At 39.2% G+C, this 26,079-nt stretch overlaps 2 protein-coding genes across 3 annotated transcripts in view; one reads left to right on the top strand and one right to left on the bottom strand.

The window, feature by feature from the left end:
* vps37a (VPS37A subunit of ESCRT-I) overlaps positions 1-19,647 on the bottom strand; it is a 36,294-nt gene extending 16,647 nt beyond the window's left edge. For both annotated transcript variants that reach the window (XM_078548604.1, XM_078548596.1), the window contains exons 1-5: positions 19,397-19,647; positions 12,436-12,510; positions 9,285-9,402; positions 8,119-8,219; positions 2,236-2,443 (exon numbers count right to left, since the gene is read on the bottom strand). In XM_078548604.1, the coding sequence (XP_078404730.1) occupies positions 2,236-2,443; positions 8,119-8,219; positions 9,285-9,402; positions 12,436-12,510; positions 19,397-19,512 (618 nt within the window). In that variant the 5' untranslated portion in view covers positions 19,513-19,647. The remainder of the gene's footprint in view (positions 1-2,235; positions 2,444-8,118; positions 8,220-9,284; positions 9,403-12,435; positions 12,511-19,396) is intronic.
* Positions 19,648-19,881: 234 nt separating this feature from the next.
* cnot7 (CCR4-NOT transcription complex, subunit 7) overlaps positions 19,882-26,079 on the top strand; it is a 58,339-nt gene continuing 52,141 nt past the window's right edge. Inside the window, exons 1-2 of the mRNA XM_078548558.1 lie at positions 19,882-20,002; positions 22,092-22,314. Coding sequence (XP_078404684.1) covers positions 22,198-22,314 — 117 coding nt within the window. The 5' untranslated portion in view covers positions 19,882-20,002; positions 22,092-22,197. The remainder of the gene's footprint in view (positions 20,003-22,091; positions 22,315-26,079) is intronic.

Here is a 26,079-nt window from a genome sequence, read left to right as displayed (position 1 = left end):
ACTTAAGACCTATGAGGAAGTAAACTTCCCCCCCAAAACTGAGGTGATAGCTTTACCAATTCTCCAAGGCCATGAAACTTCAAACACTGTTTCTTCTCCTTTGGCTGCACAAAGTTCAGAGACTTGTGGAGGCAATAAATGCCTACTGAGTGGAATGGGTCATGACAGAACACTGGATATGGTGGAACAGGCCAGACTCAGTCAGGAAGAGAACAATGCTAGCTTAATCCAGAAGAGGGAGAGTAGAAAGCAACAACTAGCAAAAAAGGAGGAATAGGCAAGCAGAGAATTTTAGGTTATTGAGTTGATTTTCCTAAGAGGTCCTGATAATCTTTCTTACCTATTATTCTCTTTTTTTCTCTCAAATATGGAGAGAGAGAATGAAAAACAGAACACATTGGAATTGCCAACGTTCAAAAATCTTACACAAAAGCAAAATACCATGGATTCTACAAATCTGAAATAAGAACAGAAAATGCTGGAAATATTCAGCAGTTCTGGCAGTATGTGTGGAGGAAGAAACAGACTTAACATTTCAGGTCTATGACCTTTCATCAGAATCAACGAAAGGCCATTGATCTGAAACATTGAGTTCAGATTCTTTCTCCACAGATTCTGCCAGACCTGCTGAGTAGTTCCAGCACGTTGTGTTTATCTCACAAATCTTAGTTTGGAATGTATTATAATGTTTTGTCAATAAGTGTAGGACAGTTTTATTATGATTGTGCTTGGACATGAATTTACCTCCTTAAAATACAGAGTGAGTAACCATTTGAAGCCAAGGAAGATTCACGGCAATAGGATTAGTTTTGGATTGCTCTAGCAAAGAACCAGCACAGCCATTATGGGCTGAATTGCCTTTTTCTGTGCTGGAAGCTTTTATAGCACTGGCTGAGGACATTTTTGTTGACCCTTTAAAAGCAAAGGCTGAATTTAAGGAATGGATGAGGGTAAGATCAAAGCTATATTAAATGTCAAATCCTCAATCAGACATTGATGCAAACTGGAGGAATGTCCTGTTCAAAGAACTCCTTGGGCAAATCTCAACTCTGTGTGGTCTGGGACATAGCAATTATTTTTTTTCTGCTTATTAAGCTAAGGCATGTCAGTGCATAAGAAATTATTCAACTTTTTAAGTCTCTCTTTTATTTCCACTTCAATTTCCCAAACCAATTTGAATGTACCCTATGAAAGAAGTTTGATTTGTTGATTTAAGGGGAATCCTGACTATCTCAGCCAAGAATCCTTGCGAAGCAAAATCACATTGACTACGATCTTTAGCTCTTTTCTCTAAAGTCACCTACTGCGAAAAAAAATATCATACACCCTAATCAGAAAACTATACATGCAACCTGGGGCTGGAATAAACATGGTGCTTTATTTCTTCATGCTTGAAGTCAAATTTGATTCACTGGTTGATTGTGTTTTGTCAAACCCAAAGGATTCTTTTGCTGCAGACTTATTTTTCCCAATGTACCCATTTTTAAAAAAACATTTTGTGGTGGTTCCGCTGCTCTGCTCTGCACTGGTGATACACTCCATCTAGCACACACGCAGAGTAAAACAGTTTCTGCATTGACCCTAGACTGTATAAACCTCGTCACTGCCAGTGGAAGGCAAGTAAATGGAGTATCTGCCTGAAAAAGTGTTTTTTTAAACAAAGCGTGCTTTTTAATACATGTATAAAAAAAATTAGGAAGCATGATAGATGACAGTGTTGACAAAATTCTTTGACTCTTATCAATGTAGCTCCTTGTTGGTCCATTGCCTAAGTTTTCTTTCCGTTATCCAAATGACCTGACTAGCTAACTTCCCAAGCAATTGACAGTACATTAATCAGAACTTAAATTCAAACTGTATTTGTAAAGTCTATCTGAAAAATAGCTTCCATTATATGCTCTTTTGAATAAAGGAATGGTAGCATGACACAGTTTAGCAACAGATCTTCCCATTAGCACTTGACCATCCATCTATTAGGTCAAGAACCCCAATGTAGTTTTTCTTGGATATGATAATAGACTCGTCACGTCTGTCACATTTTTACAAATAATACTCATTCAGGTTCAGCCAGAAAAGATGAACACTTGGAATTAAACAAGCTACAACATGTTGGTTAGCAAAATAGAAAATAGCACATTAAAGCTGTTTTCCTCTGCACTTACAACGAAATACAGTATTATAAAAGCATGGGATAATGTTTTATGTTCTAAATATTAAACTGGGTTTCAAATTTACCTGTTCTGATGAGTCAGCTGTGGGAACTGGTAAAGGCAAGTCAGTAATCAATCCATAAGCAGGAGCTGCAGGTCTGGGACTACCAAAGCCTTGGCCTGGAACTGTATCCGGAAGACAAGGAACAGTTGACTCCTGAGCAGGAAATGGTGCAATAAATGGATATCCCTGGGGAGGGTAAGGAGCCATACCAGCAGGGCCACTGAAACGGCTAAGAGATTAAATTTGTAAAGATTACAACACAGAAACGGGCAAAACAAGAGTCTTAAGTTGGATAATTATTTGCATTTGTGATTGAAGTCTAAGATAAATGAGCATATAAAAGCTGGACAGTCAGCCATGTGTAATTTGTAACAGCCCAAGTGGCTCCCAATATTAAAAAAATTTATAAAAATGAAGTACATAAATTGTACTTATTATCTGAATAGCGCAAACTGGAAAAAAAAGTGAAGAGATAGTGCTCCAAACAGAAACTTGGAAGAAAAATGTTCGACTTACTGTAACAGAGATATCTCGTCTTCAAATGTTAAGACAAGATGCAACCTTTTACTAAGATATTGTTATGAACCAGCAGCTGATAAAGCTGAGTTATTTAAAAATCCCAGAGGGAAACTTAAAACAAATGTCATAACCTATAACCTATACTTTTAAGTGATATGTTTGAGATGCAACTCTAAATTCAGGAATCAGATCACCAGTTTGAGAGGTTTTATATTAAACTAAATGAAACATTTCATTAAGTTACAACACATTAAACACATATACATGGCTACAAATTACCACTATCATAACTTATAACAAATTCCCAAACTAATCTCCATTAAAGCAACAGCACCCATAGACTTAACCAGACACCAGGTAAAGCATTTTCACCTTACGAATTCAAAATAAGGTTCCTTTCACTTTGGGCCCTGTAGAGACAGTTGTCGGCTTACAGCTACTTTGATCTTACATTGCCTCTACCCTGCACACATGAAAACTGTAATTGGTTATATCCAGCACATCTCATTGAATGTAAATTCTCATTGTATCACCAGCCTTTTTGAACTCCACCTCTTCTAACAATAAAATCCCATTCATAGTACCAATTTTATTAGTAAAATAAACATATTGTTTAGTCTCTGCTAGCTAGATGCCAGGTTTCACCTCACTTCTTGAATGCTCTATTCAAAAAAATTGCAAATGCACTCTACCTCTCTTACATCTCAAAACTAGTAAACATCAAAACACCCAGACTAGCTGGCTTTAATCCAATTAAGACACACCCACAGACTAAACCTCTATTTTAAAAGAAAAATATTTTCCACTAATGTTATATACATTAATGGCCTCATGACAGATATTTTAGCATGTTCTTTGTGGAAACTTAATGAGAAACAGCAAATCACTGGTTAATGCTAAAGTTACATTAAAAAGAGTCAATTTTCTATTTAAATCTCAAATAAAATTGTTTTTAATACATCAAAATAACAGTTTTATAAAAATTCTTGAGATACAGTTGGGCCAAAATTTTCCCCATCAAGGAGGACAGTTTACTTCGCTATAAATATCAAACCCTTAACAATAAACTAGTAGCAAAAGAGTAATAATTTCTCGAAAGTTTTAGCACACACCATGTTAATGAATGTCAAATTTCAATTAAATTCACCATTAGCCACTTGAGTATCACTAAATGCCAGATTTCATCATGTCGGGTATGGAGTAAAAGTGCCCATGCCACTGGATGTCCATATGAAATTTAAAATGATCAACAGGGAACTGTGTTTCTGACTAAACTACTGCATTTTAAAACGTTCAAATCATATTTAAATCTTGAATTCATAGTTGGGCTAATTATTGAAATAATCCCATTACCTATATGATGAAAGGAAAGCAAAAAAATTCCAAATTCAATTTACAAGATATATAAATACTGCTGAAAAAAGAGACAAGCTGCCAAAGCTTTTCATCTTGCAATGATCAGGACAGTTTCGCAAGAATACAATTGTAAAGGGAGCAATTTATAATGCGCGAGAAGAGTTTGGCAGTTAACTGTTCCCTGGTGCATTCTCCATGGCAACACCTCTACTAAATGGAGTCCACTTGCCAATCAATCAGCACTCTCTTCTCATGCTATAATAATTGTTGCTCCCTTTACAATTGGTATTCTTGTAAATCTATCCTGATGAGTGCAAGATGAAAAGTTTCAACAACATGTCCCTTTTTGCAGCTATACTTAAGTTGTGTACCATATCAATCATAGTTATTTAGGAAGATAGATCAAACTTAAATATAGTTGTGTACATACTTGTATTATCAGAGTTCTACAATAATGACATAGTGATTGCTCAGTCAAATGTAAATAACTCCACAGAACCATAGAAAAGTTACAGCACAGAAGGAGGTCATTTGGCCCATCTTGTCCATGCCAGCCCGAGGACACCCAGGTGCCCTTTCTAATCCCACTTTCCTGCATCCCGCCCATAACCCTGCATCTTACAGCACTTAAGGTGCATTTCCAGGTACTTCTTTAAAGAGTTTAGAGTTTCTGCCTCTACCACCAACTTGGGCAGCGAGTTCCAGACACCCACTACCCTCTGGGTAAAAAAGTTCTTCCTTATGTCCCCCCTACACCTTCTGCCACTTATCTTGAATCTATGTCCCCTGGTTCTAGAATTCTCCACCAAGGGAAACAATTTTATCCTGTCCACTATCTATTCCCCTCATAATTTTGTACACCTCAATCAAGTCACCTCTCAGCCTTCTTTGTTCTAAGGAAAATAACCCCAACCTATCCAATCTCTCCTCATAGCTACTCTTTTCTAACCCTGGCAACATTCTTGTAAACCTCCTCTGCACTCTCTCCAGAGCTATGTCCTTCCTGTAATGTGGTGACCAGAACTGCACACAATACTCCAGTTGTGGCCTCACCAGTGTTTTATACAATTCCAACATGACCTCCCTACTTTTGTAATCTATACCTCTGCCAACGAAGGAGAGCATTCCATATGCCTTCTTTACAACCTTGTCTACTTGAACTGCTGCCTTCAGGGACCTGTGTACTTGTACGCCAAGATCTCTTACTTCATCTACCCCTCTTAGTATACTTCCACTTATTGTGTAATCCCTGCAACTCATTTGACTATCAGTTCTTTCACTAATGTGAACAAAAATTGGTTGACACGAACTATTGCAAAATTAAGGAAAAAGTGAAAGCTGGTTCAAGTTTCTTGCACAATTGTACTGGGATACCAAAAATGTTCATCCTAGGAAAAATATGTACATTTATACAGCACCTTTCAGATCTGCAATACGCACCCAAAAGCTATTCACAACCACCTGAATTATTTTGTCATCACTGGTGTTATGTTGACAAATATAGCAACCAACGTGCACACCAAGGTCTCATTAACAGCAATGAGATAAATAACCAGTTAATCAGTTTATTTGATGGTGCAGCTGTAGGTCGAGGGATAAATATTGACCAGAACAACAGGGGAAGCTCTCCTGATCTTAGGATAGTACCATGGGACCTTTTAAATTCAACTAAACACCCAAGCAGGAACTCAGTTTAACATCACATCTGGACAGAGTAATAACCAAGAAATAAGAGGAGCTTGTAACAAAGGCACTGTAATAATGATGGACAACTTTAATCTTCAGATGGACTGCACAAATCAAATTGGCAAACGTAGTCTGGAGGAAGAGTTCATGGAATGCATTCAAGGCAGTTACCTAGAACAATACATCACGGAATCAAACAGGGAAGAGGTTATTTTAGGTCTTGTCTTGTTCAATGAGACAGTATTATTTAGTAAACGATCTTCTGGGGAGGATTGACCATAATAGTGATCAAGTTGGAGAGAGAAATACAAAACAGTATTAAAATTAAATAGAGCTAATTACATAGGTAAGAGGGGCAAGTTGGCTAAAGTAGATTGGGAAACCAGATTAAAAGGTTGATAGCAGATAAGCAGTAGCAAATACTTAAAGAAATATTGCATAAATCTCAAATATACATTTTATTGACAAATAAAAATTCCACAGAACAAATGATCAATCCATGGCAAAACTAAAAAGAGTTTAAGGATAATATTAGATTAAAAAAGGCCCACAGTATTGCCAAGAAAAATAATAAGCCTGAAGATTGGGAGTTTTAGAACAAGCAAAGGATGGCCTACAGCTTCTATTTCTGATGTTCTTATGACCAAAAAATTGGTAAAAAAAGTCAAAAATAGAATAAATGTAAACTAGCAACAAATAAACACAAGTTGTAAGAGCTTCTAAAATATAAAGCAAGAGAGTAGTGAAAGTAAATGTGGGTATCTTAGTAGCTGAGGCAGGAAAGAATTAATAGAGAATAAGGAAACGACAGACATTAAACAAATTTTTTGTGCCTGTCTCTTCACAGTAGAAGACACAAAAGCCATACCAGAAATAAGGGGAACCAACAGTCTAATGACAGTGAGGAACTTAAAAGTAATTAATATTAGTAGAACAAAAGTACTGGAGAAATTAATGGGACTAAAAGCCAACAAACCCCCTGGATTTAATGGTCTACACATCCTGGAGTTCTGACAAAGGTGCTTACAAAGGTAGTGGATTCGCTGGTTGTGATATTCCAAGAATCTGGAATGGTTCCAGTGGTTTGGTAAGTACCAAATGTAACACTGCTATTCAAGAAAGGAAGGCATTTGGAGAGGGGGGGTGTGTGTGTGTGTGTGTGTGTGTATGGGAGGGGGGGGTGGGGAGAAGAGAGAAAACATTGAAATACAGGCCAGTTATCCTGACATCAGTTGTCAGAAAAAAAACACACTGGAATCCTTTATTATGGAATTGGTAACAGGGCATTTTGAAAATTATAATATGATTAGACAGTGTCAACATGGACTTGTGAAAGGGAGATCATATTTGACTAAACTATTGGAGCTTTTTGAGGATATAACTAACAAGGGTGTAGTACTGGGACAAGATAAAGGATCATGAGGTTGGGGGTAATATATTAGCCTGAAAAGAGGATTAGCTAGAGGACAGAAAACAGAGTAGGAACACAAAAGCAAAATACAGCAGATGCTGGAAATCTGAAATAAAAATAGAAAATGCTGGAAGTATTTCAGCAGGTCAGGCAGCAGCTACGCAAAGGAAAACAGAGTTAAAGTTTCAGGCTGATGACCTTTCATCAGAACTGTGAGAACTTAGAAATGTAATAGGTTTTAAACAAGTGAAGTGGGGGCAGGTTGAAAAAGAGCAAAAGGGAAGATCTGTGATAGGGAGGAAGACAGAAGAGATTAAATGACCAAAGAGTTTGTTCTGCAGACCCAAAGGGAATAGTAATGGGACAAAAAAAGAAAAAGAAGTGTCTAGAGGAGGTGTAAATGGCAGAATAATAACAGCTGCTGAGAGACTGCTTCCCCTGGTTCGAGAGTCTAGAATAAGGGGGCATAACCTCAGGTTAAGGGCACAGTTATTTCAAACTGAGATGAGTAATTTCTTCACTTGGAGTTGTGAATCTTTGGAATTCTCTGCAACAGAGGGCTGTGGATGCTCAATCATTGATTATATTCAAGGCTGAGCTGAGGTCGAGTGATTCCCATGATGCGTAAGAATCTAAGGGAAATGGGGATTGGCAAGAATGTGGAGTTAAGGTTGAAGATCAGTCCTTATCTTATTGAATGGCAGAAAAGATTTCGAACAGCATAAGGCCTACTCCTGTCCCTATTTCCTGTTATATTTTTATCTGCAAAATGCCATCCCTGACAATGTAGCACTCCCTAAGTACCACACTGAAGCTTTACGCTAGGCTATGTGCTCAAGTCCTAGATTGAGTTTGAAACCACAACCTTCTAACTCAAATGTGTGCTTGTTACCATTGAGCCAAGCTGAAGCATACACGATGATCATACTTACTATGGAAAGGATGCTGAGCTTGAAGCTATCACTGGAGGGTTCTTCCAAAATTCTTCAAGGACAGCCTGCATGACTTTTCCAAGGTCCGAATGCATGGCGAACTTCAATATTAGATCAATAAAAAATGTATATTAAGATTTTAATTACTTAAAAAATAGTAATTGGGATATAATTGGAACAAACTAAAATACATAACAGATATAGATTAAGTAATAGCAACCATAAACTAATTACCTTTACAATCAAGTAAAACAAAAAGGGAGTGCAAAATAAAGATACTGATCTAGAAATTAGGCCAATTTCAATGGGATGAAAGGAGACCTAGCCCAAGTTCACCTGTTGGAAAATTGGCAGGTCCAACAACAGACCAGTACTGGGAAATATTTAATGAGTTGGATAAGGTATAGGTTGAATACATTCTGATTAAAGCAAAAGAGTTACATTAAAAGTAGGGTTTCCATGGATAAATGGACCATTTTATCTATACATAAATATAGGGGATTGCAGGAAGACATTTATTACTTTCAAGTTGCAGAGCTTTCCTTGCTGAGCTCCTTTTATTTTCCAACTGTGCTGCTTGTGATTTGGATATATAGTGACAATTTATTTTCTATTATATTGATCCTCTGTTGATTTTTCACGTGCATTATCTTATTACTTCAGAATTTTCCATTGCTTTGCACTTAGCTTTGATCAGCAATTTTTATCTACTACTTTTTCAATTCTATTTTTAAGTTTTATTCAATAGTTTGGTATTCCCCGAGCATCACTCCACACCCCACCACACAAACACTACTCCCGGCCCCAAACCAATGTACAATCTGCATGGCATTCTGCACATGGTGGCATCTTCAAGGGTCTTTGCATCTACTGTTACAAACGAAAACTTCATTAAGAGTTAGTAAGTTACATACGTTATTTATAATTTTCTAGTGGTTCTACTTGCATTATACAATACATTTCTCTATGAATGGTAGGAGCTCCTATTGTTATAAAACAGCATATCCTTCAGGATGCTGTGAGCAATGCCATGCTACTACCCATTTAAAATGTGACACGCTAGACACAAGTCTTCTAAATTTAGAAATAGATAAATACGATGAAAGGCAACACAATTATATACTTCACAAAATGAGCGAATTAAAAAAGTGAGATTGTCTACATACATTTGTAATCAGTGGGCTCGTCACCACTGTCCCACTATGCTTGTCCACTAAATGATGCCTCACTGGAGGGAACACTGAGACCACAGGCTTTTCTTGTGGAAACTGAGTAGGAAGCAAGCTAGATTTGTAGAAGGAAAAATTTAGAAGTAAAATCTGTATCCATCCTGTCTAGATCTTACAGTGCAAACAAAAACATAGAGCCACTTGTGGACATCACAAAATGTTAACTCAAAAACAAATGATTACAGCATACAATTGTAAATGAAGATATGAATTTCCATTACCATTCTGCAAACCTTTTTGGCAATAGTGGTATACATTTATCTCTATCCACGCACCATGTTCATTTGTTCTTTCATATGGCAGGTCTGATTGAGTCAAACTGAGTTTTTAACAAGCTAAATATCAAAACCCACAATTCCTTTTTGCACTCCAGAACAGGTTCCAATTGCTTCACTTCTTTTAGGAATGACAAAACTATCAATGTAGATAAAAACTGAAAACTCTGGAAACACAAGGGGCAGCATCCTCCCTCCAATCGGGGGGAGGTTGTGCGGTAGCGGGCAGGTTCCCGATTGGCACCCCCAATTGGGGGCGCGCCGCCATTTTACGTGGGTGGGCCAATTAAGGCCCACCTAGCGTGACGCCTGCCCAGAAGCGCTGTGCGTTCCCTGTGCGGGTGGTGGAGCGGGGGGGATTCCCTGAGCCGGAAGTGTGTTCTTTCGCGCATGTGCTAAAGAGCACACAGGTCTTCCTGAGGCAGAGTGCTGTCTCACGGAGATCAAGGTTACTTTTAAAAACCTAATTAAAGACGGAAAAAAAACTTAAGAGCATGTCCCCTCATGTGAAACTGTCACATGAGATGGGACATGTCCATTACTTTTATTAGAAAATTGTGAAATTTTAAATCTTACATGAAACCTCATTCTGCCCGATGAGGTTTCATGCATTATCCGAAGGCCGCCTGGCCTCCCCGCCTGCCCACCAACCTTAAGGTTGGATGGGCAGGCCCATTAAGTTCATTAATTAGTTTTTTAATGGCCATAATAGGCTGTTGACAGTTCAGCACGCAAGCAGCCAACCAGGCTGTGTGCCCGCCGAATTGAAAATCTAAATGATGCGGGGTGACGTCGGGACGCACGCCCCACATCACCCTATGTCATTTTACGCATCGGCAAGCGGGCCCCGCCCCCGCTCGCCGACTGGAAAATGCTGCCCAAGGTCATCTTATATCTGTGGAGAAAAGGCAGGTCCATGCCTTTGGGCAGGATCCATCTTCACAACTGAAAAATGAAAAATAAGCAAGGACAAATCAGTACAAAGATGGAAAAGGAAAAATTAAAAACAGATCATCCAAGTCTAGATTAGCTGTGAAACCTATAACCTTAAAACAAATATTTAGATTTCTTGCTTTTTTTGTGACAGTTAATTTACTCCTGCTTAGGAATGCTAATCATTAGAAAGTTCTTTCCCCTCTTTGAAAAACATAATGGTCATCTCTTGTATTCTACTCATCTCCATTTTTAAAGCTTTCTGTTTTTGTTTGTGAGAGTAGTTGCAGAAACTCACTTTTTCACCAAATACATGTTTCAGGACTAACGGATCCACTGCTTGAACTCCAAGGCCTGATTTGAAGGTTTACTTAGCTTTCAATTTCTTCTATTTTGTCACTTTTTTCCTTCAGTGAGCCTCTTATCACAGCTTTTCACTTTTTTCATAAAACAGATGTTTCCCTATTGCTTGACAGATCTACTTCATCTAACAATCTCCTGCTTTTTATATGAAAAAGCAGGATGGAAGGCATTAACTATTTGTTCTTTTCCCCCTCCCTTTCTTCTGACTTGAATAAAATGTTTGCATTTCTTTCATTTTTTTCCCCCACTTCTAAGGACTCTGCCTAAAACCAGCTACAGATGCTGACTGACCCTTTTCCTGTTTTTGTTTTAGCGCCGCAGCTTATTAATCAAGGAAATAAGTCAATTTGATCAAGTGATGCCAACATTTGAACTCAACCCTTCTCATTAGGAACCTGAAACCTATATTGACAGAGCTTTCAACCCAACAAACATGCCATTCTTCAAGAAATAAAACGCTCTAATTATTTCAAACCCTCCACCACACTGACCTTTTCAAGAAATAGCAGGCTGCCAATATGGCAGGAGCGTGTTAAAGCTATTAAAGTCTAATTAGTTCTTCTGGATTTTATTCCTAATGTATACGTGTTATGACACAGCTGATGGTAAATGCTGAGTTGTTTAAATCCCAGAGGGAAACTTGAGACAACTGCCACAACTATTTTTGTAATTTGTATGTTTCGAGATGTGGGCTTTGAATTCAGTAGTAATAAGACCATTGAGCCCTGTAACAAATCTTATTAATAAATGTTTAATCTAGTTAAGTGTTTTTAAGCACATACATGTGTCTACAAATTACTACTAGAATAACTTCTAAATCCCCTAGTTATACTGACTCCCAGTTACACCTCCATTAAGGCAACAGTAAAACACAGATTTTAAAAGACCCAAGCAAAGAAACATGATACCCTGAACAATCCAATCTAAGTGAGTTTCCTTAACTTCAGTTCTCTGTAGACAGCAGCTTGAGGCTTAGATGCTGAAGGCATTTCACACTTGTTAGATCTTAAAATGCCTACCCTTATACACAGCCTTCGCTCCTTTACACATGTTTTCCCCTTTGAATGCAAATTTATATTGTTTCACTATGTCTTTGGACTTTAACTCTCTGATCATAAAAATTTATCATAGAACCAATTTTACCAGTAATCTTTGGGAAAAATATAAACACTGTTTCTGAACTTCACCTGGCTAGGTGACACATTTCACCCTTCCTTTGAAAACAATCTAGTTTGGTTTATTTAATAAATGCAAATGCCCTTTTACGCCTTACATTCTAAACTTCTCCCACGTTTACCTACTTAACCTAGCTTATCTTTTGTTACAAAGCCTCCAGGCCAGCTGCCTTTAATCCAATTAAGCCTCACACACACATATAGACACAGATACTACTATTTTCCAATAAATTCCAATCACATTATTATATCTTCCTGACCATACGACAAGTGAAAAATATAGTTGCGTGAACGTACTTCATGTAAAATGAGTATCTCAAACTTGAGCTTTTTTATACTCACATGTTCAAATTGATTGTTTTATTGTTCACTGTGAAAGGCAATCTGTATTCCACATCCTTCTGTATTTCCACAATACTATACAAACAAATAGAATTGTAATTAGTGTTAAGAATAATATTGTTATAATATACAAATATACTTGTTGACATTAAAGTTTGACCAAAAATCATGACATTTAACATTGAAACTGCTGATTGAAAAATAACTTGCATGGAAATCCTGTGTGCAAACAGTTGCCTGCAATGACGTACTTACAGGCTCTTGTCAGCCTTTGGTGCTGTTGAGTGAGCTTCTGAAGCCTCACTTTGCACTCCAATACATATATTCACATGCACACACACAAACAAAATGACATTCATCGGGGCAATTACACGTTACACTTCTTATTCTGTAAACTGGTTTAGTTGAATGCTATAGCAAAGAAACAGGCGATTGGTCGATCAATTCTTTGTTGTTTCTCTCAAACAAGTTCAACCCCATTATCCTAATTGCTTCAGAATATTTTAAACATTCCTTTTTTCACAGTAGCTATCTTATTCTTCTGTAAACTAATTCATAGAGCCCACTTTAACATTGGTTTGTGGTAGAGATTGCTACAATTCTACTAATGATTTGTAATTTGTTTTTCCAACCTCCCATTATGTAACAATCTTACATTTCTGCACACTCTGCCCATTTCTGTGTTGTAAATTTATATAAGTTGCACACACTTCTACTCTAGGAACTTTATAGTTCAGCTTGGACAGGATTATAAATAGTGAATGTCATGGTAGGTAAATTGAAAAAATACCTTATTTTACCAGTAAGGAGGTTGGAACTGCCCTTCTATAGCATTCTAATACATGAAAAATCTTACATCTACACAATTTCTTGCAACACTTTCATAAATTCCTTTGGCCACATTTATAATAGAAACTGCCAATATGGCTTAATTACTATAACTACACTCATATACTGGCACACATCTTACATTGATAGAGTGTTCAACAATTGCACGGCTCATGCCTCAATTACTTTGATAGTTTACGCTAAAGGTTATCAACACATTGAATGATGAAAAAAATTGATAATCAGTCCGACATTTGCCTTTAAGTTTGAACTAGTGACTCCTTGTCCTACTCTTCCAATTTAAAGCAACATCCTCAATTTCTCACTAGTTTTTCTTGATAACTGGCACTACTTGTACTGGAGCTAAGCTTCATGCTCTTTCCCTGCACTGTCCCAAGTACTTGAATATTCCTCTTGTTTCTTGCTGACCAGAACTGGAGAGAATCTGGAGATATATCTTTGGACCCTCCTATCTCTCATCTACATACTGCCCCTCTGAAACATCAACCAAAACACAGCGTTGGTATTCACGTATACTCTGGCGACACCCAGCTCTACTTCACCACCACCTCTCAAGTCCTCCACTATTGCTAAATGATCAGACTGCTTATTTGATATCCACAACATCTAGTACTGGATGAGCAGAAATTTCCTCTGATTAATTATTGGGAAGGCCAAAGCCATTTCAGTCCCCACACCAAACTCCATTCCCTAGCTATTGACTCCATCCCTCCCCATGGCAATTGTCTTAGATTAAGCCAATCTATTTGCAATCTTGGTGTCACATTTGATCCATAGATGAGCTTCTGACCTCATATGCATGCCATCGCTAAGACCACTTATTTCCACCTCTGTATCATTGCCCAACTGCTGTTGAGATCCTCACTCATGTCTTTGTTACCTCTAGTCTTGACTATTCCAACACTCCCCTGGCTGGTCTCTTTTGGTAATCTGAGGTGCAATACACCTTTAACAGTATATGAGCAAATTGACCACATGATTGTATTACCCAATTGCAGGCTATATTGTTAATCAGCAGTTTTAGAAAACTGTTTGGTTTGAGAAGCACATGTTAGTGCTCCATTACTTACGTTAATGGACAGCATGTGCTTCATCTTACAATGGTCTCTTCGTCTGCATCATCTTGATTACCAACTCACTCACCAGTAGATAGGTATGTAACCATGTTCGCTGAGCAAAGCGACCCGAAAGAAGGAGCATAACATCTCTTACATTCTTTCCTTCGTAAACTTGATGTCATCCAAAACTCTGCTGTCCATGTTTTAATTCACGTCAAGTCCCATTCCCCTGTCACCCCTGTGCTCCATGCTTGACCTGGAGCGAATGAAGGCAATGTCTTGCTTTTAAAATTCTCATCTTGTTTTCAAATTCCTCCATGGCTTCGCCACTCCTTATCACAGTAACCTCCTCCAGCACCACAACCCTCGGAGATATCTAAGCTCCTCTAATTCTGGTCTTTTGTGGATCCTCAATTTTACTTGCTTCAGCATTGGTGTCTGTGCCTTCAGTTGTCTCAGCCCTAAGCTCTGGAATACCCCCTTACCTCACTTTCCTTCTTTAAGACACTCCTTAAAACCTAGCAGCTCGACCAAGCTTCTGGTCACCTGACCTAATATCTCCCTGAAGTCATACTTTGTTATTTCATGCTCCTGTGAAGCACCTTGGGATGTTTCATTACATTAACGGTGCTACATAAATAACTTATTGTACAAGGTAGTCTGACTAGCACAGTAAACAGTTTACAGATCTCCCATAACATTTCCAGTAACCTGAACTTTCTAGATTTCAAACTGGAGCCTGACCTAATCTAAACTACTGGATCTCCCCCACGCCGCCCCCAGTAGTATAGTGACTGGTTGGCTGATTTCAAGATCAGCCTATTACCCTGTTTGTTGCCCCTGGCGAATACAGCAGTTAGCATCAGGGTCTGTGACTGCCTATAACATGACGCCTGACCCAGTGAATCTTTCAGACACATGTTCATACATCACAACATTTTGACCTGCCTTAATCCCTGACCTGACCATGGGCTCTACTCCTTAACCAGTACTGCTCTCCACTGCAGGCAGGCAAGGGAAATTTTATCCCAACCATTTTATGTTGATGAAAAAACAGGAATCTATACATTACATTATATATATATACTATACATGTATATACATAAAGTATACACAAACATACATGTGCCTTCTCAAAAATCCTCTCTTAGCTGCCAAGTTTACTCGTTCTTTCATAAACTCTTTTGTGAACTTTATAAGTTTAGAAAACATTCACTCTGCTTTGAAAAGTAAAAGGCTGGTGAAGCCAACTACTGGTGTCCATTACTTGATTAATTTGTTGGTGTTCTGCTGCTGTACGGATTTATTAATTTCTCCAATGCTCACTTCCATTAATTTGTTCATTTTTGCTGTTTCTTTAAAGCAGTTTACTGGCAACTATTGCGGCATTGATTTATCAGTTCATTGGTGATCCCAGAGGTTTATTAATTTCATTAATTTACTGCTACTCAACATTGCATTAATTTAATAATTCAATGGTACTACTGCACCCCTTGTAAAAAAGAATTACTGGTATATACACTGCAAAATGTTGCATTGGTTTTCTATGAGATCAGTTATCAAAAAAAATTAACAGATTTTGTTCTAATAGAAATTTATTGCAACAAATTCTGTTGTTTTAAGATGCCTTGTCATCACATTCTCATCCTAGAAGCCTACAGCATAGAAGGCGGCTTTACAGATTACAGTTTGCTGCGTAAAAAAAACTAATCTTTCTGCTGATTCTTTTCCCAATTCACCCAAATTTGAGTCCTCTGCTTACCAATCCTTCTATCAAAGGAAACAGATTCTATTTATTCTATGAAAACCCATCATAATTTAGAACATCTCTATGAAATTTACCCTTAACCTATTAGATCTAAAGAGAACAATCCTTCTCTATTCTCTCTGCATAACTGTAGTTGCTCATCCCTAGTATTATTCTGGTAAATTCTCCTCTGCACCCTCCCTCAAGATCTTCAATCCTTCCTAAAGTGTGGTGCTGAGAATTTGACAATACTCTCGCTGAAGCCTTACTATCAATCTTGAAAGGCTTAACATAACTTTATTGCTTTTGTATTCCATGTTTATATTTATAAAGCCTTACTGAGTTGTGCTGCTGCCTTTACAGATTTGTGTATGTGCAAGATCTCTGTTCCTACAACCACAGTAAAATTGTACCATTTAGTTTGTATTGCCTCTCCCTATTCTCCCCTCTAAACCGCATCACACATTTCTGCATTAAGTAGTGTCTGCCATGAGACAGTCTGTCTGTCTTCTTGAAATCTATCCCGTTAAATACATTTCTCTACAGGTTCTAAAGCTTTCCACTAGATTGTTTTAATATTTTTACTTACAAGCCCACAAGATGGGATTGAAGTACGAGTTCTGCCTTGCCCAAGTACAAAGGAACAAAACTTGCCACTTATATCACTCTAGAGCAGATAACTGAGTCAACATGAGAAAAAGCATTCTAAATTTTCATAACTGGCACATAACAGAATCTCCTAAGATTGGGAACATTAAAGTTACATAAAATCTAGAATATTAAAGAGGAACAAACGATGCATATTTAAGAAATGCAAATTTACATCTACAACACTGACATCTATCTGACAATGTGGAAAATTGGCCAGGTATGTCCTGTACACAAAAAGCAAGACAAATCCAATTCAGCCAATTATTGCCCCATCAGTCTACTCTCAATCATCGGTAAAGTAATGAAAGGGTGCTATCAACAGTGCTATCAAGCAGCACTTGCTTAGCAATAACCTGCTCATTGATGCCCAGTTTGGTTTCCACCAGGGCCACTTGGTTCCTGACCTCATTACAGCCTTGGCTCAAACATGAACAAAAGAGCTGAACTCCTGAGGTGAGGTGATAGGGACTGCCCTTGACATCAAGGTAGCATTTGACTGAGTGTGGCATCAAGGAGCCCTAGAAAAATTGGAGTCAATGGGAATCAGGGAAAAACTCTCCGCTGGTTGGAGTCATACCTAGCACAAAGGAAGATGGTGATGGTTGTTGGAGGTCAGTCATCTCAGCTCCAGGACATCACTGCAGGAGTTCCTCAGGGTAGCGTCCTCAGCCAAACCATCTTCAGCTGCTTCATCAATGACCTTCCTTCTATCATAAGGTCAGAAGTGGGGATGTTCGCTGATGATTGCACAATGTTCAGCACCATTTACGACTCCTCAGATACTGAAGCAGTCCATGTTCAAATGCAAGACCTGGACAATATCCAGGCTTGGGCTGACAAGTAGCAAATAACATTTGCACTATATCCAACAAGAGAGAATTCAACCATCTCCCCCTTGACTTTCAATGGCATTACCATCACTGAATTCCCCACTATCAACATCCTGGGGGTTACACTGACCAGAGACTGAACCGGTAGCCACAGTATTTATATGGCTAGTCAAAAGCAGGCCAGAGGCTAGGAATAGTGCAATGAGTAACCCACCTCCTGACTCCCCAAAGCCTGTCCATCATCTGCAAGGCACAAGTCAGGAATGTGATGAAATACTCCCCACTTGCCTGGATGAGTGCAGCTCCCACAACGCTCAAGAAACTTGACACCATACAGGACAAAGCAGTCCGCTTGATTGGCACCATATCCACAAACATTCACTCCTTCGATAGTACCTTCCAAACCACTGACCACTACCATCTAGAAGGACAAGGGCAGCAGACACATGGGAACACCACCACCTAGAAGTTCCCCTCCAAGTCATTCACCATCCTGACTTGGAAATATATCGCCATTCCTTGTTAATTAACTCTTGTGAATGAGTTTCAGCGAGGAACAAATGATGTTAGTATCACATGACTAATAGGGATTTAAACAACGGCACAGTTTATGGCTCTGAAATATTTTCAAAGTTGCTGGTCACAAGATATTGATGCAGTCGGACATGTACCTTAACAAAATGAAACTAGAGCCTAAAGTCATATTTCACATGACCACGAGATGAGGCAACATCTCAGCCCTTTATGTATATACAATATATCGCATGAGTGTTATTGAAATACGTTGGTTTCCTAAAAAAAAGAGAACGTGTTCATGTTCAGCAAAGACAAAGTATTATTTTAAGCTTCTGAGCGAGATGCATTTCGGCAACAAAACTTAAATCCCTCTCATTTCAAACTATATAAACAACCAAGTGAAAGTAAAAGGGACATCAACGTTTGAGGTACTAAAATGTGAATGCTTGGTTTTAGAGCTTAATTCTTAAAGGGTTAATAACTTCTGCCAGTGCAGCCAAAATCATCCGCACAACAAAAAGATTTAACTGTCAATTATCATCAACACAAGAGTGGTGTAACCTCTGTGAACTATGCGCTTTTGAAAAGACACGCAACATTTGTGAGGACGCTAACAAACATGATGAAATGATTTCATGAACAAAAGATGAAACTACTACTCTTTCGCCAAATCATAAAACATCTGTTCTCCCAATTATCATTAAACTGACGTTGAATAACAGGGCAGTCATATTTATATATAACCAATACATCATTTACAATACAACATATACGATCGCTTCTTTATGCCTAAACATTTGTCGAGTAATCATTTTGCTTTCAATTACCATAGTCATTCAAATACTACCTTTGTAATAGAATTTCAGTGTTAGACTGACCGCTGTGCTGAATACATGCTTTACTAATTCGTGTCATAAAGGCTTTTATTAAAAAAGCTAGAAATGGTGATTTTCTGAAAGTAGCATTCTTACGTTATTTCTAACACTCGGTGGGGTGACAGGGATGCATTTCTCGTTTTTCATTGCTAAGAACTGGTCCACAGATACCACATGTTATTCATGTTCACCTAAGGTTCTATATAATCTTTTAGATGCACATATATAATAATCATAGAGACAGGGACTCAGGAGAAATTTCAGGAAGGCTGATTGACCTCCAGAAAAACACTTCCCATGGAAACTCTCCCATTTACTATGATCGGGGGCCACAGCCACCACGTTCACAACGCCGAACACCAACACAAACAGGGTTAAATACCCGGGGCACTGCTGTGCGGGGCCGTGCCGGGCCGGGCCGGGCTCCTCACTCACCCACTGTGTGAGCTTTTCACCGACTCGATCTGCCGCTGGCGCTGCTTCTGTAAATTGGTGAGAGGCGGCAGATGTCCTGCGCCACTGCCGCCGCTTTTCGACAAAATCCAGTTCATGCTCCAGGCCTCAACAGGACTCCGGGCCCAGTCCCAACAAGCCGAGAAAACAGGGCTCCGACTAACAAACTGACAGATCGATTGAACTCCTCATCTCCGTGCGGGGATCAGCCGCTCCTGACCCGGACTGCGACTGCGCATATCCCGCTTCCCCACACCGACCTCCCACACTGTGTAATACGTCATCAGAATCCATGTCGACGTCTCCCCTCAACTGAGCCAAATCAAATTATAATCCTTCAAGAGTCAAACCGTGAACCTTTAACTTGTAACACACGAAGTTTAGGTTTGTCTAACGGAAGTTCGTTTTAGATTTTGTTTATTTAACTCCACGGGGTAAAGTTGAAAGGTGAATGCGCATGGTTCAGTGACGTCAGAGGGTTGCGCGGTGGCTGTAATGGAGGATGCGAATGGGTTATTGAGGCGGTGAGGAGACGGGCTCGTATTTTAATAGTTAAATAGTTTCAGAGCCCGCTCCCGGCTGACGCAGGTAAAATTAACGCCCAAGAAACTGCAACTCATAAATTTGTGTTCGCAATTAATAGAACTGCTGGGTTTTTTTTTTGCTTGGGATGTTCATTTCCCTCTTCCCCAAACCGTGTGTCTGAGTGATAATAACAAACGACTCCTGTTCAGAGCTGGACCTTCTCAAAACCATTAGGCTGGTGTGTTATAAAGGATAGTCAACGTGACCTTCCGCCTGTACATAACATGATTATAATATGTTGGGAATGGATTGTAGAGCAAAGTTAACTGTTGACTTGGCGAGACAGTATGGGAATGGGGCATGTTTTAAAATAAACTACACGTCCCTGATATTTAACACATTCAAACATCGAATTTTATCACCATCGAAATAATTATCTTCAGCCGGAGCCAGTTTGGTGATAGTAAAGGATTAAATTCAACCCCAACAGAAACTTAAAAATAAACAGCCACCGTTTATTTAATGTTTAAAACCTCCGAGTCAAATATTGCAATGGCCTTTGCAAGTATCAGTCGTTGAAAGTAATATAACTATGTTGCGATTTTGTTTTGTGTAGTGTTATTGATTTTTGTCATGGTCAGTTTTATTTGGAGGTTAGGTACATGGAATTTAATCCTATAGTGTATTCAGAACTTGACTTTAAAGTCTTGTCGTGGCCTCTGAAAGTAGAGCCTAATTATATGGCCGTGACTTCAATGAGATGTGCCTTCACTACAGAAAGATTTTTAGATTATCTGTTTTGATAGGCTGTAACGATTTTGGTAGCTTGGAAGATGTTCCCAAACTTTTTTAATATAATTTTGATTGTACTTTTGAATCTTCATTATATGATTGTAACTTATTGCTCCCACTCTGAATGTTTACAAAGTTTCTCTATATCTTGTCTGGTTGTTTTGTAACATTGAGATGCTAAATCAGGGTTCAACTGACAGACAGATTAACTTTCATTCTGAAATTATACTGTTACTACAAGGCAGTTGACTTGCTGGAAAGCTTCTTTAAGTGGCAGTTCAGCAGAGCTGTTAGAGTAATTTGCAAAACCTCTCTTCATCCTTGTTTGAAGTTAAAAGCCTCGACTTAATCTATTCTCCATAAAGTTTCTATTCATTCCTGGGCTATATACCTTTGACAAAGCGAGCATTTATTGTTTGCCACAGCAAAGGTGTTGGGCTTCCTTAAAGTAGTCTTTGTGGTGAAGGGGTGCTCACAATATTGTGAGGTAGGGAATACCAGGATTTTGACCAAGCAACCATGAAGGAACATTAATATATGTCTAAGTCAGGATAGTGTGTGATTCCAAGGGACACTTGGAGGTAATTCTGCTCCCATGTGCCTGCAGTTCCTGCCTTTCTAGATGGTGGAGGTCATGGGTTTAGGAGGTGCTGCCGAAATAGCCTTCGCAAGCTGCTGCCGTTGTGCACGTTGCAGCCACAGTATGTCAGTGGTGGATGGAGTGGATTACGGCTAGTGGATGGTTCCGAACAATTGAACTGTTTGCAGCAACTGCACCCATCTGGGCAAGTGGAGAGTGTTCCAGAGTATTCCAGGGAGGTGGTGGTGTAGTGGTATTGTCACTGGACTAGCATTCCAGGTACCCAAGTTAATGCTCTGGGGACCCAGGTTTGAATCCCACCATGGCAGATGGTGAAATTTGAATTCAATAGAAATATCTGGAATTAACAATCTATTGATGAAACCATTGTCGATTGTCGCCAAAAACCCATCTGGAAATCTGCCATCCTCACCTGGTCTGGCCTACATGTAACTCCAGACCCACAACAATGTGGTTGGCTCTTAACTGTCCTCTGAAATGGCCTATCAAGCCACTTATTTCACAGGCAATTAGGGATAGGCAATAAATGCTGACCTTGCAAGGGACGCCTGCATCCCATGAAAGAATAACTTTTTAAAGAGTACAGATTTTCTTACATTCAGAAAGACTCCAGGTGTTGAGGAAGCAGTCAGCAAATAATTATTGTCATAAGATTTCAGAAATTTGCAATTGAGCGTTATGTTGATGCTGAAAATCTTTTGCATGACTTGTTATTTCACTTTTTCTACATCCTAATTTTAGTCATTTTCTGTTTTGAAGGTAAATATTGGGATTGAAGGTCAGGCAATAAGTTTGGAGTTCCTCATTTACAATTGCCTGACCTGAAGGTGTAGTGCTTTGATGACTGCTACTTGAATTTGGTAACATGCCAGCAGCGACAGTAGATCACACCCAAAGAATCTGTGAGGTCTGGGCTTGTAACCTGGATGAAGAGATGAAGAGAATACGTCAAGTAATTCGTAAATTCAACTATGTTGCAATGGTAAGTTGGTTATTTAGTGCATGTTTCAAAAGAAAAATAAATCAGTAATGTAGGTTTTGGGAAATATATTAAAATATTTGTCTCATGGCGGAAGGCATTTTTACTGGTATTTTCTCATAATTTCTAAAAATATATATATTTTTTGCAGTTTGTCATCACTTAGCTATTTCATAATAGGAGGCAGTCATTATTTTCTGAATAAGAATCTGCATTAAATTGCTTTTCTTTCAAAGTGCAATTAATTGGTTCAAAGGTATTTTAAACAAATGCTTTTGCGCTGTCAGTCTGAAAATTATGGGCACGACAGGTGTTCATTTTGGAAAGTTGTTTATGTGAACACTTGTCTAAATAAATATCTAAATATCCTGATGGGTACATTTTAGTTTCTCCACTGATATTTCCTATCCTTATGCCAGTAAGAGATAACTAAAACAGTGTGGGGCAACATTGTGGAGTATTACAGGCATTGACATGATCTGAAGAAAGCTAATGAATATAGAGTGGAATTGCTGTAAAATATTGTGTGCAGAAGCAGTGTGGCAGAGAAAACAGAACCCTAAAGTTTATGGGAAAAGAATCCGAGGATGAGAAATCAATTGGAGCATAAATGGTCATTTGAAAGGAAATCAGATAGCCATAATTGTAATATAAAAGCAAAATACTGTGGATGCTGGAAATTGGAAATAAAAACAGAAAATGCTGGAAAAACTCAGCAGGTCTGACAGCTGTGTGGAGAGAGAAACAGAGTTACTGTTTCAATTCCATATGACTCTTCACTCTGTTTCTCTCTCCACGGATCCGGCCAGACCTGCTGAGTTTTTCCAGCATTTTCTGTTTTTATGTTAGCTATAATTGTAACTTCTTTGTCAGTTTTCACCCTAGCCTCCTTTGAAAACCATCCCTCTTGCTGGGGCATGGTTTCACTGTTGTTAACTGCAGTCCTCTGGTACCTTGTCAAGTGACCATTGTTCATGCGAATGTCGATTTAGTTTTTCAACCTTTGAGAGCCTGAATCTGTTCTTGTCCAACTTTCTTCAGGAAGGGAAATCTTGGGTGACATTTTATTTTCTTCATTCCATAGTCTAAAGTACTGGAGCCTTTTTTTTTTAAGCTCTGATGCTTATTCAACTGAGCACAGCTAACTCAGCATATACCAGGAATTGAACGTGACACTTGCTTGTTCTTTCTCTCAACTTACCTTGCCCCCTCTCCTAAGAGTTCAGTACCCTCCCATTCCCCTCTCCCTCCATATAAGCTTTAACTCTTATTCCTTGCTACCTCCTTAACCTTGTTGTCTCATGTAATCTCTTTATTCCCATCTTTTTGTCAAAGATGCGGGCTTTTTGATAATTTTCTTGTATACCTCATTACTCACATCCCTGTTCCAGCTTCCAAGCCCGCGTCATTTTGCATCCGGTCTGATGTCAGTGACAGCAACCTGCATTTTTATAGTGCCTTTAATATAATACAACATCAAGATGCTTTGATGTTTTATTAAGAGTTATGAAGCAGATTCTGACACCAAGCCACGTGAGATATTTGGATGTACGAACATACGAATTAGGAGCAGGAGTAGGCCAGTTGGCCCCTCGAGCTTACTCTGCCATTCAATAAGATCATGGCTGATCTGATTATAACCACAACTCCATATTCCCACCTACCCCCAATAACCTTTCACCCTCTTGCTTGTTGATACAATCCTAGCTGATGATACTGGGCAAGTCAGATCTCAGAGTGAAACCTGGCTTGATAGATCCTAACTTTTATTTTCTTTTAGAAACATGGAGCTAAGTTACTGAACAAATTCACAGAAGTTTGCTGATGAACTTTTAACAAAAAAAAATCAAACATTTATTAAGCAAGAAAAATGAACTATATTACACCAGATAAAAAGGTTGAAAAGATATTAATACAAATTCAGAAAGGTAAAACAATTTAACATATCTATCTTCCACTCTAATATTCAAGGTAAGTATGTGGTACAGGTGAACCAACTGGCGAAATGTGGTCAGACACACCACACTCCAAAGTAAATGACAGATGCAACCGAAGCAGATTCTATGGATTTCTCAACAATCCACACAAACTCTTGTCACACCGTGAACCAACTGGTCTCACAGAAACTCTGTCTTTCTCACGAGGGTTTCTAATCTCCACATTTGAAGAACTCACCTTGGAATTCTCTCTAAAAGTTGCTCCCACCCAGACAGCTTCAATAAGAATCCACATCCAGGGTTTCAATCTCACCTTCTGAGATTCCTTTCTTCTGGATCTCTGCGTACACTCAAGCTTCACTTTCTAAACACACTTTCAGATCTTCGGTTGTCTTGAGCATAACACCACTGCTCTAAAGGCCCGCAGGAAGGAGAAACCAAGCAGATCGACTACCTCCGCAGATCATTTGGGCTTCTCTCGAGCTCACTTTGCTTCAAGCCTGCTCCCCACAGCGTGCTCTGTTTAATTTGGAGGCAATTGCTCTGCTTCTTTCACTCAACTTTGTTTGACAGATCGATTTTTGATCTCTGCCTTACCCCTTACCTGGAACTGTCCTCTGGAGCCTCTTTATATCCTTTGTTTGGGACCTTCCTCTGGGCTTAGGATCTTCTCCCTGTCCCCCTCCACGTGGCCTGCTCCTTGGGACACGCTCTCTGCAATGGGCTCCTCTTCAGCTCATCTAATCTGCAGTTTCGTACTGTTTCCGTTTCTTCTGCACAGGTGTGCAGAGTCAGTACCCAGCCTAAAGATGTAAAAGAAACGAACTGCACATGTGTACGTGGCTGGTTCCCGGCCTGAAGATACGAAAGACACCAGCTGCGCATGTGAGCAAGGACAACTTACTGCAGCTGTGCAGGGCCCTGGTGAGACCACACCTGGAGTATTGTGTGCCGTTTTGGTCTCCTTACCTAAGAGTGGATATAGAGGGTTTAGAGGGTATGCAGCTAGGTTCACCAGATTGATTCCTGGGGTGGCAGGATTGTCGTATGAGGAGAGATTGGGTCGACTAGGCCTGTATTCATTCGACTTTAGCAGAATGAGAGGGGATCTCACTGAAACGTATAAAATCCTGACAGGGCTGGACAGGCTGAATTTAGGGATGACGTTTCCTCTGGCTGGGGGTGTCTAGACCAAGGGGTTACAGTCTCAGGATACGGGGTAGCCCATTTAGGACTGAGTCAGGGTGGTGAACCTGTGGAATTCTCCAAACAGAGTGCTGTGGAGGCCAAGTCATAACATATTTAGAAGGAAACAGATTTCTTGACTTTAACGGCATCAAGGGATATGGGGCGAGAGTGGGAGAATAGCATTGAGATAGAGGATCACCATGATCATATTGAATGGCGGAGCTGGCTCGAAGGGCTGGATGACCCCTCCTATTTTCTGTGTTTCTATGCATGTGCAGAAGTCCTGAGGCCCAACAGGAACTGTAGTTCCTGGATCTGAACTCCTGATCTCTGACTTCCAATTAAGCTAAGAATCGGGGTTTGTCACATTATCAAGAATCTATCTAGCTCTGCCTTAAAAATATTCAGACTCTGCTTACACGGCCTTTTGAGGAAGAGAGCTCCAAAGACTCATGACCCTTTGAGAGAAAAAAAATTGCCCTCAACTCTGCCTTAAATGGATAACCCCTTATTTTTAAACAGTGAACCTTAGTTATAGATTCTCCCACAAGAGAAAGCATCCTCTCTGCATCCATCCTGTCAAGGCCCCTCAGGATCTTATATTTTTCAATAAAGTCATCTTTTACTCTTCTAACTCCAGCAA

Source organism: Cetorhinus maximus, chromosome 1 (genome assembly GCF_964194155.1).
Source record: "Cetorhinus maximus chromosome 1, sCetMax3.hap1.1, whole genome shotgun sequence".
NCBI classification, from domain to species: Eukaryota; Metazoa; Chordata; class Chondrichthyes; order Lamniformes; family Cetorhinidae; genus Cetorhinus; species Cetorhinus maximus.
Note: the sequence above shows the minus strand (reverse complement) of the source record. Positions and strands in the feature narration are given on the sequence as shown.